At 33.9% G+C, this 20709-nt stretch overlaps 1 protein-coding gene across 1 annotated transcript in view; it reads right to left on the bottom strand.

Annotated features, from left to right (window-relative positions):
* The window catches only part of FSIP2 (fibrous sheath interacting protein 2), a 95237-nt gene that overhangs the window by 61423 nt on the left and 13105 nt on the right, over positions 1–20709 (bottom strand). The window contains 6 exon segments of the mRNA XM_077154378.1: positions 1577–1640; positions 3182–3333; positions 4461–4506; positions 5314–5429; positions 16368–16457; positions 18759–18843. Coding sequence (XP_077010493.1) covers positions 1577–1640; positions 3182–3333; positions 4461–4506; positions 5314–5429; positions 16368–16457; positions 18759–18843 — 553 coding nt within the window.

Here is a 20709-nt window from a genome sequence, read left to right as displayed (position 1 = left end):
ATGAAGCTGCATCTGAGCTATAGGTTTAGTTTGTTTGTTTGTTTGTTCGTTTTTTTTTTTTTTTTTACTATTATTATTACTTTTATTTCTTTTCTCTATATTAATATTCTATATCTTTGTCTGGTGTGTCGCTAGTTCTTCTAAACCGATGCAAATGTACTAAGAAACGATGATCATGCATCTATGTGATGATGTTAAGAATTACTGATTGCATATGTAGAATGGTATGATTTCTAAATGTTGGGTTAATTTCTTTTTTTTTCCGTTAATTAATAAAAAAAAAAAATAAGAGATTTTGAAAGATGACATACAAGATGGAAAGAAAATTAAAGCATTTATGTAGCATTAGGAATCTATAAATGAATGTGGAAAAATATTTACAGAAATGGTAAAAATAATAAATTACTTAGGAATAAACTTAAGAAAAGCACAGAACTATTATACATCATATATTGTATATATTACACATGCATCTGCTATGAAATTATATTCAAGGCAATTTCTAAACAAATAGAAAGGTTTATGGTGCTTATGGACAAGAATAATCATCATATAGTGTCAATTTTCCAAAAATTAAAATGTAATTTAATTCAATTACATAAAGAGCCAGTAGGTTTTCTATTTTCCTCAGGAAGAGATCAATGATCCCAAAACACAAAACAAACACCAAACATTAATCAGGCTTTTGTAATAATCAAAAGTGCTCTTGCAAAGGTCACCAATGACCTTTAATCAATCAAATGGTCAATTCTTAGCCATTTGAGTCCTTAATTGTTGTTAAGAGGGAGCAAGGCTTTGGGTAAGGAATAAGGGTCTCTGGAAGACAGTTCTGGTTTAAACTTTGGTTTTGTGACTTACAATTACCATATAGCTATATGAGCAAATGTAAGAGGTTTAGCACAGCACCTTGCACATAAGTTCTTAATAAATGTCAGCTGTCATTTTTATTGTTTCATTGCTTTCATTTCCCTTCAACCCCCAAATCACTTTTTCTTCTTTAGAAAAGGTAAATAGATCATATCACTCCTCTGCTCAAATTCTCTATAGTTTCACATGAATAAGAGATACACTTCTTAGCATGACCTATCAGAATCTGAATGATCTAACCTTTATCTACCAGTTATCTACCAGTTAACTTCATTTTCTTGTAATGCAAACTTTTAGCCAAAGCAATTTCAAAGCTATTTCTATTCCCTCTGTTGAATCATGCTCAAATGTCTCTGCGTCTTTGTAAATGCTGTTTCCTTCTCCTGGAAGGTTCTCTTCTCATTTTTCTGTCTAGAATATGTTTTCTCATTCTTCATGTTTCAACTCAAATGTGGCCTCTTTAGTAATGGCTTCCTGATGCCCCAAGGTATAAGTAGGCATCTACTGTTTTTTTTACACTTATATATTGCATTGTAGTTATTAACATGACTATCTCCCAACCACATTATAATTGCCCTGGTTAGGAACCACGGCTTTTCTTCGTTGTATTTTTCACACCATACTAACATGAAGCAGGATCTCTAGTAAATAGATGAAAGAACGAATTAATGAATTGCATGATTCACTCAATAACGTGGCTGATATTTACCTGATTCATAGAGGCAGCTTGATCTCTTCGCTGGTCTTTCATTCGACTCAGCATTTAACTCCTTCTATATAATCCACAACAATAAAGACAAACAGAGCCCCAAAGGGGTTTTATTTTAGAATATGAGCATCTATGGTTAGATAAAGCTTCATATCAGTGTTTACCAGCCAAGTTTCCAGATGCCAACCAGGGGCCTCATTGCATGAGACCTTCTAAAGATAGCAATCTCAGACCTACTGTGTTAACTCTTTTTTGCATAAAAATATTCACTGGTATCTTAAACTTAAATATCTATGGAATGCACTAATCAGCAAGGAAGTTAATTTAATGAGACATAAGAATGTGTGTGTGTATGTGTGTATATTTGCTTGTGTGTATTTTAACAAAGTTAATGAGAGGAGAAAAGTCTAAGGAGAGCTGGAAGGCAGAGAGCAGGTTCTCTGCGTACATGGGGATGTGGCTCTCTGGACCTGGCCAAGAACTCAGCTTGCTTAGGTAATTATATAAGGTGACAAATCCAATGGAACAGACCCAGGTCTGAGAACTGAACACAGAAACGTTCATTTTATGACAGTGATGGGCTATGTGCAAAATGCTAAAGACAGAATATAATACTTACAATAAAAATGCTTGTGCTATGTTTCAAAATAAATTAGATATCTGTGATCATCTGAAGTACTTAAGAGCAACACGAATGGCAAAGTAAATTACACACACGCTATCCCCAAAAGTCATAATCAAATTTCAACCCAATTTTTAAAGGAGCCTTTTCAGTCAAGACACAGTCTTTGAGATCTTTTTGGGCAATATGAAGGTTTCAAACCTTCAAGATGATTAAGGAGTTTCTTTTCCATACCTTAGCATATTAATGCAGCTACTGACATAGCCCAGTATGCACTTGTCAAATGTTTATTTATAATGAGATAGCACAAAATGCAGGAAGTGTATTGTGGCAAACATACTATATTTTAGGGGTTATGATTAACTTAATCTATCAATTATTATACATTATAAGATGTGGAAATGGTGCCACTTTTCACCCTAATCATGAAAAATTCATTTGGGAAGAATTTAGTAAATTTCCTATGCATTGAAACCTCTAAAACCATGTTAACTTCTTAGCACAGGTGAGCCAGTCAAAACTGTGCTAATGGAACCAAAGACTGGGATTTGATTCTTTTAATAACAATTGGTGACCCACAGAGAAAATTTATGTCATGTCCTCCGATTGTACCCTGAATTGTTGCTGGTAACTTTCCAATAGCAGATTACTGATCACTTTTCAAAAAGAAATGGGGAGAGACAGTATAATTATCTTCATACAATCTATTAATACTAGTAGAGAAATGACTCAAAGAAGCCCGATTTGATACTTCCTCTAAAAGTTTTACATACTATACTGCATGATAGTATAGAATAGTCTACTAGGTATGTAGTATGAATTATCATCTTGTACTTTATATTTAGGCAAGAATGCCTAAATATAATAGCCTAGGGCTATTCAAATTTTATTATGGTACGTTTCATTTCAGGGAATAAAGCTGTTCCCTGTGGTCACTTAATGAATGAAAATATCTAAAGTCAGTGATGATCATAAGATTGTACCTCATTTATTCTGTTTGCATCTGGGGCAAAAGAAATATTATATGCTTCTTCTTTCGGAGGACCCACAGAAGACTGCGAAGGCCTGGGGAAATTTCTCATGGGTGAAAGTTGAGCTGAAACAATTGAAGCTTGAGCAGAGATGTCTGCAGCTCCTAAAGAAAGAAGAGATACCTATAAATATGAGAAAATAATATATCTGGGATAAGCATGAATTTCTAAAAATAAGGTTACTCCAAAATTCTCTCTGCTGAGCTGCCACAATGACTAGAATTAACGTAATCATTATCTGTAAGATATTGTATTCTCCAAGATACTGAGTTAAGACAGTATGTCCAAGAATAAGATGACCTTTTTTGATGTTCACTATCTGCAAACTTCCAGTGGTTCACCATTGCCTTCAGGAAAGTCTCAGATCCTTAACCCCTGATCCTAATTTATCTACCTTATTATGCAAGCTTAATCTTCCACCATTCACCAAAGGGCACTGCCAGAATTAACTGTTTACATTTCATTTAGTAAGAAGTGGGAAACTATCGATGAACTTTTATTAGGGGAATAACCAAAGCTTTGTTTTAAGACGACTGCTTTCAAAGCAAAATGTATGGTGAATTAAAAAGAGGTGAATTAAAAAGAGGTAGAGGAGTAAAGTTACTATACCAGCCAAGGATGAAGAAAAAAGGGCAGAAGCAGTGGAAATGGAAATGATGGGAAGAGAAATGAAGGAGGTAGATTAGTCACAAAGTGGGAACTTTGGGATATAAAATACAAGACAGAGGAAGTGTCAAAGATGACTCGTGTTTTATGCCTAGACGGAAATAGGAGCGTTGTAAAGATGATAAATTTGGATTTGTATGTATTGAGTCTGAGGTGCCCATTGATCACCCAGACGGACATATCTAGCATACTCTGAGTATCGTCTATTTCAGTCCAGGGGAGAAGGGACACAGGATGCATGTGGGGTAAAAACGGGAGATATGGGGACCCTGAGGAACCTTTTCTGTATCTGAACTCTCTGAATCACAATAGATTAAGGATTTACTCTGCCTATTACTATAAACAGCCACAGCAAGGAACCTAACTTCTCCACACCTCACAAATTTTAAAAGACACATTTATCAAGCAATCACCTACAAATATGGGCTAATATAACATGTACATTAATAATCTCCTTTATTTTCCAGAATAAACACACATATAATTAGGTTGAAAAACTATAGGACAAAACTATATTTATTTAACAAATGATGGAACAATTACGAATATTTTTTTATTTTCTTACCTTTATCATCCAAAAGACCTGATTTTTTAATTGTCACTCCATCTTTCTGTATATTGCAATATTCAAGAGAAAAACATTCATTAGGAATTATACTTCTGAAAGATATTTTGCCTCTTATTCAATCAATCAAAAAAATATAGATTTATTTCCCCCTCTCACCCCTAAGACTCACAGAAATTGTCTTAGAGATAATACATATTGTCAATCTCTTACTAGATGCCTTCCCCAGGTATCTCAAATCTAATTAGTTCAAAACTAAGTTCAATATATACTAACATAGAAACTTGCTCCTCCTCAACTATTCTGTTTTGTTTAAAGGCATGGTCATCCACTCAGTGCTTAGCCCTAAAAGTTTATAATGCATTTCAACTCAATCTAATTAATGTTTATTGAACACTTCTTAGAATAAAAATAAAAGGTATCATTCCAGACCTCCCACTTTTATTGTAATAAAATTTTTCTGCCTGTTTGCCCCACTAGATAATGAATCCTCAATGGTAGTGGTTATGTCATATTCAACTTTGTATACCATGTCACTCAGTTTCCTCATTTTCATTTCCTTCTAGTTTAACACAGGGCCTAGGCAACAGTAGATATTCAATAAATATTAGCTATTTTTATTATTATAATTACCAAATGCTTGTTTGAATTAGATTCTGCTAAACTGCACAGTGAACTTAGCATAAAGCTAACTCAACATCTTTATTGCTAGGGAAAGGAATCAGGTTTCATGTCTAGACTCCAATAAACCCAAATAATTAGTTGCATGTTAATTATGGAATAATCAATTAAATAAATGTTAACTAGATTAATTAATAGCTGTTATACAAAAGTTTAACGCATAATTTCACACCTTTTGTTCTATACCATTATCTTGCACATCTGGCTGGTAAAAAATAGAAGTTGCTGATTTTTTCCCAACATACTTTGAACTACTTTGAGACTGCCGAACAGCGTTTGTTAAGGGTCCTACAAGTAAATGAGAGGAAATTCCATAATTTTAAACTTCACTGAAATACAATAAACTGTACTTATTTAAATTGAATGGCTTGGCCAATTTGGAAACATATAAACAACTGTTAACTATCACCACATTCACGATAACGTTTACATTACCTTAAGAGCTCCCTCATTTATCCCTAAGTAACCAAAGGTCTGTACTTCTCAGATTAGTTTGCATTTTCTGCAATTTTATATGAATGGATCCTATAGCACATAATCTGCTTTGTTTTTTCTTAGGTGGGCAGGTCTGGCTTCTTTTATTCATTATGATGATTTTTTAAAATTAATCCATATTGATGTATGGATCAACAGTTTGCTCTTTTTTACTGCTGAGTAGTATTCTATTGCAATAGAATTTTTTCTTTTATCTACTTATCTGCTGATGGATATCTGGGTTGCTTACAGGTTTGGCTTCTTACAAATAAATCATCATGAACTTTAATGTACAAGTGTTTGAATGGATGTATTTTTTCATTTCTATTGGATAAACATCTAGTAATGAAATGGCTGGCATCATATGGTAGATATATGCTTAATTTTTACAAATATAACTGTTTTCCAAAATGGCTGTACCATTTTCTGTACCAATCAGCACTATATGAGAGTTCCAATTGTTCTATATGCTTAGCAACACTTGGTAGGCAGAAGAAAGAAAAGAAAGATGAGAGTGAAAATTAAACAGAAAAAAACACTGAGAAAATAAACCAATAGCTGGTTCTTTCAGAATAACAATAAAAATGATTATCTTTAACCCAGACTGATCAGAATAAAAGATACCTGGAACACATTCCAACACCAAAAAAGAGAAAGATGACAACACAACAGTCTACAGACAATTATTCAAAAGAATAATAAATGAATATCATGAGACATATGATATATGCAATAAATACAAAGACTTCTATACAAGGGACACATTCCTTGAGAGACACTGACTAGCAAATCTCACTCATGAGTAAATAAATTATATGAAGAGCCTTGCATCTATTAAGGAAAATTCCAGGCTCAAATGACTCCATTTCTGAATTCTATCATATATTTAAGGAAGAAACTATACCAATTTTATACAGTGTGTGACATATATAGCATATCCTATCTGACTGAGGATCACCCTTGCCCTTGCCCTCCTCTCCTCAAACATCCCTTCCCATAAAGCCCTGAAGCACACTAAGCTTTGGCTGCTATAACCTTCAGTGCAGGGTAACCTGAGAGCATTCTGTTTGTGAAAAGAACACATATTAATATGTTTTTTCCAATACTTGCATATAAGCTTCTGGCACTCTGCCACCTTTGTCCCTCGACCATATATAACTTATAAGAGTAGTAGCCATATATATACATACACTTCTTGCCATCTCACTGTCTCTTGCAAGGTAGCTGCAGCTCTCTCTACATAAATTACCTTAATAAATGCTTTTGGACTAACTGATATGCTGGCATTTAGTGCCTCTTCCTTTGGAATTTCAACTGGTTTAGTGCAGTCCTGGTTGGATATTCCACTATTTCTTTCAGGGTGAGTCCAGCTGCTGGTTCTGAACACAACACACAAACACTTCAAGAAAATTGAGGAGCAGTGAATAGCTCACAATTCATACTTTGAAACCAGGATCACTCCGATACTAAAATCATTACAAGACATTACAAGTAAAGAAAACAGTTAATATTCCCCATGAACAAAGATGCAAACTTATAAACAAAACAAATGGAAGACAACAGTATACAGTAAAGGTAACACATCATGACTGAGTGAGGTTTATCCACAGAAAGAAGGGTTCACTTAACATTTGAAAACCAGTCAATGTAATTTATCATATTAACAAAGCAAGACTGAAAAAAAGGCAATTTCTACAAAGAATGAAAAATCATTTTAAAAAATGCAATATACCTCTTGATAAAGTTCTCAGCAAACTAGGAATGGAAAATAGCTTCTTTAACTGTTGGAAAACTACAACTAACATGAGATTTAATGAAGAAAGACTGAATTCCTTCCACCTAAAGCAAGAACAAAGAAACAGGTGCTCAACTCTCATCTCTTCCTTCAGCATTGAGCAGGAGCTTCTTGCCACTGCAATCTGGCAAGAAAAAGAAACAAAATGCATCCAGATTCGAAAGGAAGAAGTAAAAATGACTGCAATCACAGATTACAAATGAAATCTACAAAAAACTGATAGAATAAATAAGAGTAATAAGTTGACATTATACAAAATCAATACACAGAATCAAATGTATTTCTATATATCACATGAATAACTGAAATTTGAAATTACAAAATACAAGTTACAATAGCATCAAACATATTAAATATGTAGGGATAAATTCTACAAAAGATGTGCAAGACCTGTGCCTTTAAAATGACTAAACATTGGGCAGTGTGACAGTGGCTCAGTGGCAGAGTTCTTGCCTGCCATGTTGGAGACCTGAGTTCAATTCCTGGTGCCTGTCCATATTAAAAAAAAAAATTACTAAACATTATTGAGATAAATTAAAGCCATAAATAAATGAAGAAATATACACTGTTTATACACAGAACACTAAACATTATTAAGATGCCATTTCTCCCTAACTTGACATATATTCAATATATTCAAACATACTGTTTGATATCATATACACTCAATATACCAGGGTCTCAATGTCCCAGGGAATTTTTTGTAAAATTTTATGGGTAATTGCAAAATTAATATGGAAATACAAGGGACATGGTATATCCAAAATAACTTTAACAAAAAAAGGGAACAAAGTTGGAAGGCTAACAACATTGATTTCAAGACTTATTTAAAAGGTATAGCAATCAAGACTGTGGTATTTATATTGTGAATATTATGAATTATATATCTGATATATATCTAAAATATATAAAGAACTCTCAAAACTCAATATAATACAATAATCCAATAAAAATATTTAAACAATTGCACAGATGCTTCATCAAAGGAGACAGATAGCAAATAAGCACATGAAAACATGCCCAAACACCATTAGTCATTTACATTTACGGAAATGCAAAGTAAAATCCTAATAAGATATAACTAAACATCTATTAGAAAGATTAAAACAAAAATACTAGGAACTTTAGTGGGAAGGTAAAAGAAGTGGAATTCTCATATACTGTTGGTGGGAATGTTAAATGACACAAGCACTCTGGAAAACAGTTTAGCTTTGCAAAAAATTAAACATGCAATTACCATATGATCCAGGTATTCCAGTCCCAGGTTTTTACCAAAAAGAAAAGAAAAAATATATATAAAATAAACCTATATCGCAAAACCAGGAATGTTCTCAAAATCCCCCCCAAATTTGTATAAATAATACTGCGGCATATCTGTATGACAAAATGTTTCTTAGCAATAAAAAGTAATGAACTATTTATAAATACAACAAGGAAAATGAACTTCAAAATAGGCTGAGTTAAAAAAGTCAGACAAGAACAGAGAACTGCTCGACCTTATTTTAATAAAACTTTAGAAAATGCAAACTAACTTATGTTGACAATAAAGGGCATAGACATTCACAAATGAGACTGAATCTCAGTTTCATGTGTGTAAAAAAGATATCAAAAATTAGCAAACTGTAGACTTTAAATACAGATAGTATATTGTATTTCAGTTATACTTCATTAAAGCTATTAAATGCAGCTTTATATGAAAATAAAAAGGTAAAAAAATCAATGATCTAAACTTCTATCTCAAAACTACAAAATGAGATGAAGAAATCAAAATATTTTTTAAAGACATGCAATAAAAAAATCAACAAAGTCAAAAGCTGAGTTTTTGAAACATTCATATATTTAATGTACTTTTAAGAAAGATCAATTAAAAAGTTACTACACAAAATATCAATGTCAACATTGAAAACGGAGTTATTACTGCAGACCATATAGACATTAAAAGGGTAATAAAAAGAAAATATCACAAACTTTATATCGATACATTTGACAGTCTAGATGAAATAGAGAAATTCTTGAAAATCACATCTTGTCAGAATTGCCACTAAAGGAATTAGAAAGCTGAATAGCTCTTATATTGGTTAAAAGAATTGAATTCAAGATTTAAAACATTCCCACCAGGCAATCTACAGCCCTAAACACTGGGGAAGCTTATCAAATATTTAGAAAAGAAATATCAATTTTACAAACATGCATTAAGTAAATATAAAAAGTAAATATAAAATGTGGGAATACTTTGTAACTCATCTTATGAGATACCACAATCCTGCTGCCAAAATCTGAGAGAACATTACAAAATCAACATTCTTCATGAACAAATACATCCTAAACAAAATGCTAGCAAATCAAAATAAATGTTACTAAAAAAATGGATAATAACATTATGTCTAATGGGGCTCATCTCAGAAATGTAAGACTGCCTTAACATTAATAAAATCAGTCAATATATTTCACCACGTTAACCAAAAAAAAAAAAGGAGAAAATTCATATGATTAGCTCAAAATGCAAAAAACTCTTTATAAAATTTGACAACCCTTCATCATAAAACCACTTAATAAACTAGGAATAGAAAGGGAATGTCCTTCTGACAAAACAGTTTCTGCACATCCTTGCAGGTAATATTTTGCTTTATATTGATCGCTTTCCTTTAAGTTGCAGAACAAGATCAAGATGCACATAATCACCTTTCTGTTCAACACTGAACTATTGGGGGCCCTACCCACTACAGTCCAGCAATTTTCTTTGTTTTAGAAAAGTTTCTTGCCTTTTTATGGAAGTATTTTTCCATAAAATATTTTATATGAATATTTAAAATAGAATAAATGGTTCATTAACTTATTCTATTTATTTATGTTTATATTTGAAATGTTTAATAACAAATGCTAAAAAAAATCCTTTACAAACAAGTGGAAAATATTTCCATAAAAAGGCAAGAGTTTTTTTCCATAAAAAAAAAATTCTATGAAAAAGCAAAGGACCTAGAATAGTCTAGTCAACCTAGTAGAATATCAAACACTGATAAATTTTGAACTGCCGAATTTCAAAACTTATTATAAAACAACAGCAATTAAGAGAATGCTGTTTTGGCATAAGGAAGATGAACAAATCAATATAGCAGAACAGTGCCCAGAAATGAGCTAGCACATAAATGATTATTTTATTCTTTTAAAGTTGCTATGTAATTTAATTATATTGAAGCAACTGAATGTATACAAGATAAGTTTGGATCATTCTGTCTTTCCTAATAGCAAGGAAGCTGGCCTATACCACTAGGGTAATGTCAAAAGTTGGGAGTTATCTTGAAGCGACTCCCACTGGCTATGGCTGGCATAATTTTTCAATATTAAAAAACAATAACAAAAATGTATTGAAGCACATCAAATTTATTTAAGCCTTTGATATCATAATGAGACCAAACAAACAAAATTAATTGCTTACTGCTGACAGATGCTATGAAACTACTCATTCTGAAAGCTAAGAAATCATGGTAAAACAAAACATCGAACATTTAGTCTGCTTTTCCTAAATATTCTGTACTTCAGTATAATCAAATAGTAATTGAGGTTAATTTTCTTTTTATAGAAGTATCTCAGCTAATCTATGAAGAAGGAATAATGATCTAGGCCTTGAACATAAATAGCTGATAACATCACAAAAAGAAATGTAATCAGATGTTATATGCCTTATGATTTAAGGAGGCACCACCATCAGTGAGTCAGTTTTACTAAGGAAAGCAAACCTGAACTTAAGCCAGTAGGTCTAACCAATACCTTACAGGAAGTACAGAGCAAAGACCATTCAAAATTACACCATATGATGCAGCTGGCAAAAATCCAGCCTGTGGTAAATTTGGCAGGACACGCAAATCAGTTTCTTCAACAAATAAGCTGAGAGAAAAAAAGGGAGGAAGAAAGTAGGAGAGGGACATATGGAAGAACATATAGAGTAAAAGAGATTTAAAAGATACATCATCTAATTGCAACATGTGTGAATGCAGATTCAAACTAACATTTTTATGACATTTATGAGATCATTGGAAATTTGAATGCAACTATATATTTGACAATATTAAAGAATTATTATTAATTTGTGTAGTGTTATAATGGTGCTGTGGTTATGAATTTAAAAAAAAACACCTTATCTTTTAGGGATACATATTGACACAATGGATGAAATGATAGTATTTGTGTGTTGTGGTTCAAAATAGTACAGCAATAGGGAGAGGTTTAGGGTGGGGTTAAAACAAAATTGTCCATGAGTGGTTGATGAAGCTGAATGATAGGCAAAGAAGTGGTTCATTAACCTATTCTATTTATTTATGTTTATATTTGAAATGTTTAATAACAAATGCTAAAAAAAAATCCTTTACAAACAAGTGGAAAATATTTCCATAAAAAGGCAAGAGTAACATATTCACCATAGTGAAGGAGTCCCTACAAATTGACCTCAAATAAAAATGAAATGTACAAGTCATTTAGAAAAAAAATTACAGTTTCATCACAATAAATTAAGAACTTTTGGGCATCAAAAAAACAATAGAGATTATGCAGAATTTTCCATGAACCCATAACTTCTCTAATAAGGCAAAATAAAATTAAAAAGACAATGACAAGAGAACAGAAACAAGCCATAAACTGGGAAAAGTTATTTGCTATACCATACATATGTATTTAACAGGCAAGTATCTAGAACAAATAAAAACTCTTCCAAATCCATAAGAAAAAGACACTCAATATACACGAAAAGGCAATTTCTCAGAAGAGGAAAAACGACCCAGCAATTACATATTTAGACGTATTCTCTATAGAGAATCCCTTGTCCACACGTACTAAGAAATTTCTATGTACAAGAATGTTCACAGCAACCTTGGTCAAATGGTAAATATTTCCATCAACAGAAAAGCAGATGCATAAATTTTATATTCACAAAATGGGATATGACCAGTAGTGACATAAACTATAATTTCATGGAAAAGATGGGTAGATATTTTAAAACATAATGCTGATTATAAAAACCAAGCTATAGTACTACATCAGTTATATTTTTTTAAATCTTGATACTAGTATACATACTGCTTAAAGATACACACTTAAACAATATGTACACAAGCATCAAGATTAAAAAATATAACTGATGTATCATAACCATTATGACCTATAAAAAGTAATGGTTATGATAATCACTAAATTTAGTTAATCATTCCTTTATGACCAAGAGGGTTTCTTTTTGGGAAATTTGTTAAAAGATAAGAACCTATGATTGAAGAAACTCAGTGAACACCAAAGGGGAAAAAAGCCAAAGAAATCCACACTAATAATCAAATTGCTGAAAACTGAATGCCATTTTAAAAGGCTTGAAAACAACCAGAAAAAAATGATGCATAACTTACAGAGGAACAACAATTCAAATGTTATAGTTATCTTATCAGGACAAAAAGTTGAACACATTGAATAAAAGCAAAGGATAAGTTTTTGTCCGAGATAAACCAAGGTTCAGATTTGACTCCACCAATTCTTCACTCAATAGGCTGTGAATCTCAGTATCTTAATTCATAAAATGATAATAATATATTTAAAATAATTGTGGTAAATATTTTAAAAAGATGAAATAGCAATGTGAAGGATCTTCACAATGGCTTATAGATGATATTTGATAAATGTTATTTTTCTCCTCTTCTCTCTTCCTTCCATGGAAACAAGAATTTTTGTGAGAATGTGATTATATAACACCTATGATCCTGAGAATCAAATGAATATTTAGTTTCACTGGGCACATTTTACTGCCTCATTAATTCTTTACTCAAAAAAAGCAGTTTTCTATAAATAAATTTGTGGTGGCTTGGAGCTATGTACCACAGAAAAGCACGTTCTTAAACCCAATCCTTTCCTGTGAGTATGAACCCATTGTAAATAGGTCTTATTGTTGAGGTTACTTCAGTGCAGGGTGTGGCCCAACTGAATTAGGAGGGGTCTTACTCTATTCCTTAAGGCCTTTATAAGTGGAATAAAATTCAAAAAAGAGTGGAAGCCATAAAGAAGGCAACCATGACAATCCCTCGGAAGTCAACGGATTCTGGAGGAGAAGCCAGAAGAGGACATTATGTGCATTGCCTTATGACAGAGAAGCCAAGTATCCAAGAATCACTGGAAGCCAGTCCCAGAACACTATAGCCTTCAGGAAAAAGCACCATCTTAATGGCATCATGAGTTTAGCCTTCTCCTAGCCTCAAAACCATGAGCCAATAAATTCCTGTTGTTTAAGCCAACCCATTCATAGTATTTGTGATCATAGCTGGGAAACCAACGCAAATAGTAACATAAGTCTGAGCTGTGTTAAGCAACAGATTTTTTAGAAGATCACTTTATTTGGGATAACTGTTTGAGAGACTGAGAATTCAAAAATTTTTTTTTTTTTTAACATGGACAGACACTGGGAATTGAACCCAGGTCTCCAGTATGGCATGCGAGAACTCTGCCAATGAACCACCATTGCACTGCCCTTCGTTTTATTTTAAACATTTAGTATATGTGGGTCTGTATTGCAAAAATGCAGAAATAATACAAAATCTCATGAAAGTCAGCTGCAGGTATGGTCTGTCTAAGGCAAAAATTCTCCTTGGCTCTGGGCCTGTGAAACTCAGAAAAAGTTATCTCCTGCCAACATACAAAGGAAGGACAGTCATAGGATACATGTTTCCACTGCCATAGGGAGACACTGAAAGGTAAACTGGGGTCACTGGAACCAAACAGTTCCAAAAACCTGCAGGGCAAATTCCATTGGATTTCAAAATCTGTGAGCCATTTATCCTCAGGACTTTAGAAGCGGCAGTCCCAGGGCTTTCCAAGGGCTTATTATAGTGGCCTTTCTCTCTCTCTCTCTTTCTAAATGCTGGGGTGAGTTGCAACACTGGGGCATGTTGGGGGGACCACCTTTTTCTCAGCTCCAAACATTGGGGCAATAACTGGTATCTCTGCCATTTCCAGGGTACATGCTCAAATCCTTCAGAACAAAAGGGTGGCAGCCGGGTTCCCCTCAATCCCTGGTTTACACACTCCACTCTCTCTGAGGTCTAGGGTGGCACAACTCTTCCTGAGCAATGAAGCTGAAGGCCTGCCCTCTGCTTCTGGGGCAACTCACCCTCTCCATGTGTATGGATGAGTCTGCTCTCTTGACCCAAGATTTCCTGGATCCAGACCTTAGCTTCCATGGTTCTGCCTCTGAAGCCATTTTTCCTTCAGTTTGTTCCTTTTCTATCCCTTGTAGTCCAGACTTGATGTGGGCCCATTCATACAGATCTTGCAAGAAATTTATTGATTTTTCTATGTAATACACAAGGATCAAAGCTATCAGACAATAAGACTTTCCACAAACCCTTTCTGAATAACTCCATCTCCAGTCCATGCTTGTCTTGTAATGACTGGCTGCCTCCATGTTTGTTTAATTCCTCATGGGGGGCCCTATTCACTGGGTTCTCACTTTCTGGAAGCCCAGAACTTTCCAGACTACTAAATTTTGTTTTGTTTGTACCCAAGAATTCAATTCTTATCTTGTTCCTCTCACATTTTACTATAAGCTTCAAGGAGCAGCCAGGCTACATTTTCCACTTTAAGTTTGGAAATTTCCTCAGCTAAATATCCTGGGTTGTCATCTTTAAATTCTAACTTCCATCCAAGAACAGTACATAATTTTGTAAGATTCGGTGCCACTTTAAACCAAGGGTCATCTTTCTTCCAGTTTGCAATGGCAAATTCTTCATTTCTAAGGCCTCATCAGAGGTATCTTTAGAGTCCACATTTCTACCCGCAATCTCTTCAATGTATTCTAGACCTTGTCTATCAAGATACTCAAAACTATTCCAGAATCTTCCCCTTATCCATTTAAAAGCCATTCTAATATGTTTGGTATTTGCAAACCATATCACCCCACTCCTGGTACCAAAATCTGTAGTAGTTTGCTAATGCTGCCAGAAAGCATTATACCAGGAATGGAATGGCTTTATAAAAAGGGGTGTTTAATAAGTTACAAGTTTACAGTTCTAATGCTGAGAAAATGTCCAAACTAAGGTATCAACAAGAGGTTACCTTCACTCAAGAAAGGTTGATGCTTTCCAGAACACCTTTGTCAAAATGGGAAGGCATGTGGCTGACATCTGCTAGTCCACTGTTTCCAGGCTCTGTTGCTTTCAGGCTCTGTTTCCTGTGAAGGCTCTTTACTTGGCATCTGTGGGCCTTCACTTAGTTCCTCTGGGGCACAATTCTGGGTTCTGGCTTGCTTAGTATCTCATGGGAAGGCACTTGATGATGTTTGCTGGGCTTGCATCTCCAAATGCCTGAATCTGGTATTGGCTCTATCAGCCCTGAAGTTACTATTCTCCAGTGTCTGCATCTGTGTCACTCTGAGCTCTCCCAGAATGATTTTTCTTTTTAAGGACTTCAATAAACTAATCAAAACCTACCTGGAATGGGGGAAGTCACAAGTCCATCTAATCAGAACGTCATACCTACAACTGTGCATGTTACATCTCTGTGGAGATCATCTAATCTAAAGTTTCTGCCCTAAGATATTGAATTAGGATTAAAAGCAAAGGCTGCCCCTCACAAGATTGGATCAGGATTAAAATATGGCTTTTCTGGGGTACTTAATAGTTTCAAGCTGGCACCATTATCTTGAGCATTAAAAAATTATTTTATGATTTCATGCATTTAACAGCAATAGACCCATCTAATTTTTCTAAAATGGTATTATGATATGAAACTCAAAACACTAAATGAACAATTAGAAAGTCAAATACAAAAGGCAATAGAGGTTGTACCATTGTGGGTAAGCATCACTTTAACTCAGTAATTTAACAAAAGAAGACAGAGAATTTATCTGTATTCTAAGTAAAGGAGTACGATATACCAGCAAACTTAACCTTTCCTCAAATTACTATGTAATATTTCTTATAACATTCAATTACCATTTATTCCTCTATATGCTTTCTGGTCACCAGTAGGAAAAGCTAACTTTACATCATCAGAAGTCTTCTTTTTCTTCTTTGGAGAAGCAGCTAAATAAATGTAATAAAACATTTATTTGTAATAAGGGTGATGGCAGAGTTATACAAAATAGATTATATTTTTATGCCCAAGAGGCGAGCCATATGCTAATCTTTATATGCGATTTTGAAGGGGAATTAGAGAAGATGTAGAGATGCTAAATAGGAGGAAAAGAAATCACCCTTGAAATGTTATTCCCCTAAGTTAAAGCTATTCGTATGGGGGCAGAATTTTTTTTCTGGCTGAAGAGAAAATGTTCTTCCTGCTCAAATGAGCCTTAGCTTTTCCTCTGTGTGTTCATGCATGCCAGCATAGTGACTGGGCTGGAAAATCACCATTCCATATGACTATGACAATTCTTGGATATAACTTACAGTTTGGCATAAACAACCATATACAATATCATTTCTTTGTAATAGAATTAATTATAATTCCTGTTTCCAACCATTTAGGTGGGCCAAGGGTCTATTGCATACGTGCTCAATGGGTTTTCATTAGAGAGGTAGAATATGAAATTGATCTGTCTCCCCATTGGTCACTGGAGCTGATTTATCTGATGTTTCCTTCATCTTTCTCCTTCTCCCTCTCCCCTACTGAAGCTATATAGTTAGTGGGGAAGATGATGTTACTATAGTTGTATAATTAAATTTCATTTGTGAAATAGGTATCATTATTCTCTGTTACCTTGATACTATAAATTAACTCATTTATATCCTACTTCTTCCAAAAAAAAGGATCTGAGGTAGCAAATGTTTAAGATGTCTATTGAAACCTTTTTTCCTTAGTGTCAAAGTAAACAGCTGAAGACAGATAGATGTATGTGATTGTTTAGGTGATTTATCACCTGAGGCATGAAGTAGGTGCTGTGTCTATTCAGGAAACATGAATGTTATTTGCCATGGTGGTTAAAGAATGATAGAATTTTGCAAGAGATGGGGAACAGATTATTTTAGGGCAAGAAAATGGCATAATCAGAGGAAGAGAAGTGGGAAAGGTAAACTATTTGGGGAAAGGTTAGTTAATTTGATGGGACCATGAAATAAATTGAGTGCTTACTTTGCATTAGGGACTGTTGAACTCTCTATACAAATTATCTATGGAGTATAATCTTTACTTTCATATGATGAAACTGTGTTTCAGATACGCTAAGTAATTTGTTCAAGGTCACATGGCTAGTAAGTGTGAAAGCAGGACTTGATCTTCAGCAGTCTGGCCTGGCTCCAGAGCCTATGCATGTCACCCCTATAATATAGTTGCATTCTTTCAAGGAGGTAGCATAAAATAAAATTTAAAAGTTAGGTTGGGGCTTGTACTCTAGAGGGTGATGAATTCCTACATGAGTAGTCTGAGCTTCCAGGGGATCTTTAAGATTTGGGGGCAGGAAAAAAAACAACCCAAACAAACTTTTAAATGTAATTAGGCAGCAGTGTACAAAATAGATTTGAGGTAGGGAAAAATAAGAACAAAGGAAAACTAGTTAGGGATTCACTGGAGTAACAAAGGGAGACTTTGGCCTATAAATAGGAATAATGGGACAAATATGAGAAATATGTTATTATAGTTTTATAGTTGCCAGGAAAATGACCATTTTTTTTTCTTCTTCTGATTCTGATACTATATAGTCACAGATAGTTCAAATAAGTCTACATTTTTTGCATTTTGGTCCTGAAATTTTCATTAATATCAAGGGAAAAATGATTGTCTAATTAAATTGTAAATAAAAGGAAGCTGGTCCAAAGCCTGTGTTCCTCCTTTTAAACTTTCTTCATTTCTTTCTTTTTATTGCTTACTTTGTTCTTTCCTCCTCCCACCCCCATCTTCACTACTTTTTCCTTTCCTTCTTCCCTTTCTTTTTTTCTCAGTGTCCCTTCCTTTTTTGTCCAGTAATTTCTTTTCGTTACTGGCTGGCAACACAGTAGAATACCATTTTAGTATATAATAGCAATTATTCACACACAACCTTTTAAAGTTTCAGTAGGGAAAAAAACAAATCTTTCTGTGTATGGGAAATTTGGTTAGAGTTGCAGTACAGGCAAACTTGTCTGGTTTAAGACAAACGAGATAAACGTGCTGAGTTACAAGATTGTCTTAGTTGTTCTAATTTATATATAGGTCTACTTTCCAAGCTGTAATGGGGAAAGCCCTAGAACAGAGTCTAGCAGAAAGCAGGAAAGCAAGGATAAGCCACAGCGGAGCTTTACAAAAGCTACCAAAACATAAATAAAAAAGTATACATCTTCTACTTAGCTACATTGCCTTTAACGTTCTCACATGCACAATATATCCAATTTGTCCTCTGTATACAAACGTACTTTTTTCCATTTCTTCTCCATTAAAGCCAATCTCTTGCATTTTTTGTAAATGATAGGCCATTTTTTTCTCTAGAAGGGCTTGTTTCTAAAATATTAAAGAACATATATTGGTTAATATCAATTTACTCTTTAGAAATGCATGACAGATATTTAAATTGTGACAGTATATTAGAAACAAATACTCATTCCTGGCTTATGATTTGTAAGATTATACTGAATACAAATGTGGGAGGATGAAAAGGGGTAAATTTCCATCTGTGGTCAAACAAGAGGAAGCACATATTTACCATTTAGATGCAATTTACTTCACTGCACATTTTTGGGAGACTGGTCCAGCTTTAGATCAGATTGGGTCTCTTATTTCATAGCTATCCTAGTGAGTTTAGAGAATTTCTCAATCATCTTCAATTGGAGAATTCCTGAGTTGTTCAATCATAAATCACTCAGGCCCCATACAGATAAAAATAAATACATAAAATGTGACTTTCATTTGTAAATATTAAGGCTAATATTGATACAAGATGTACCAGAAAAGAGACAAATGAACCAAGAAAGAATCCCAGAAATCCTAAGACTGGTCCATGGAATACTAGGAAGAAAACAGATTGGCACAGGCACATGAGGAAATACACAAGCCACATAAAGAACCATCCTAAAGGATCAGAGAGAACAGTGCTTAAACTTACGTAGTGCTGGAAATCTTGCCTCTTTCCACCAGTCAGACTGGAAAAAGGTCAGAGTTTGGGTAAAGTATAAAGATAGGTCTCGCCTAAGTAATAGGGCATAATTTATCCCTAAACATGGCTGTGACCCCATCTAATAAATGTTTAAAAACAGGATATAATGATCAAATTGTTTCCAAATAAGCTAATCACATCCAAGAAAAGGCTAAAGAGATCCATAAGAATATGAAAACATTCAGCACCTAACAAGTAAAACACAACTCCTGGCACAGAATCAACGAATATCAGCCTTGTAATGAAGTAGGAAAATATACCCAAAAAAGAGGAGAGAAATTACTGAAAAGTAACCCAAAAATGACACAAATGTTAGAATTATGAAGTTAAAAACATTGAAAGTCAACATGACTAAATTCTATATGTTTACAAAGTAGAGGCATGAAGATATAAAAAGGACCAGAATCAAATATTTTTTAGTATGTGTGAAAAATACAATAGATGCATTAATGACAGAGAACGCAGTGTGGAAGAAGAGATTTGTTTACATGAATTCAGCAACAAAAGCCATCCAAAAGGAAACACTGAAAGAGGAAAAAAATAAAGAAAAGAAAAGGGCATCAAGGAAGTATCAGATAGCTTTAAGCAGCCTAATATACATATTAATTGAAGCCCCTGAAGGAGAAGAGAAAGACACAAAGAAATATTTGATAATACCTAAAAATGTTCCTAATTTGATAAAAGCTATAAATTCACAGGTCCAGGAAGCACAAAAGCCCTATATAAAGGAAAAATAAAGAGGGCGGGCCACAGTGGCTCAGCAGGCAGAGTTCTCGCTTGCCTTGCCGGAGACCTGGTTCAATTCCTGCTGCCTGCCCAGGCAAAACAAAACAAAACAAAGCAAACAAGCAAAAAAAGAAACAAAGAAATTATCATAAGGCACATAATAAATTGCTCAAAACTAGTAATAGAGCTATTTTTAAAAGTATACCCCACACCCCCTCCAAAAAGTTACGGTAAATAGAAAGACATTTAAGGGCAAAAGCAGATTTCCTATTGAAAACAAAATAGAAAAGACAGTAGAACAGCATCTTTAAGAGCCAAATAGAAAAAAAAAAAATGATGACAGACTTAAAACTCACTAATATTATTCATCACATTAAAATATAAATGCTCTAACAACCTCAGTTAAAGGCAGAGAGTGCTAGGTTTGATAAATAAGCAAAACCCAACTTTATAAGAAGTGCTTATAAGAAAGAGGCTTTGAAAATACA

Source organism: Tamandua tetradactyla, chromosome 3 (assembly GCF_023851605.1).
Source record: "Tamandua tetradactyla isolate mTamTet1 chromosome 3, mTamTet1.pri, whole genome shotgun sequence".
Lineage (NCBI taxonomy): Eukaryota > Metazoa > Chordata > Mammalia > Pilosa > Myrmecophagidae > Tamandua > Tamandua tetradactyla.
The sequence above is the reverse complement of the archived record's forward strand: the minus strand, read 5'-3'. Positions and strand labels throughout refer to the sequence as shown.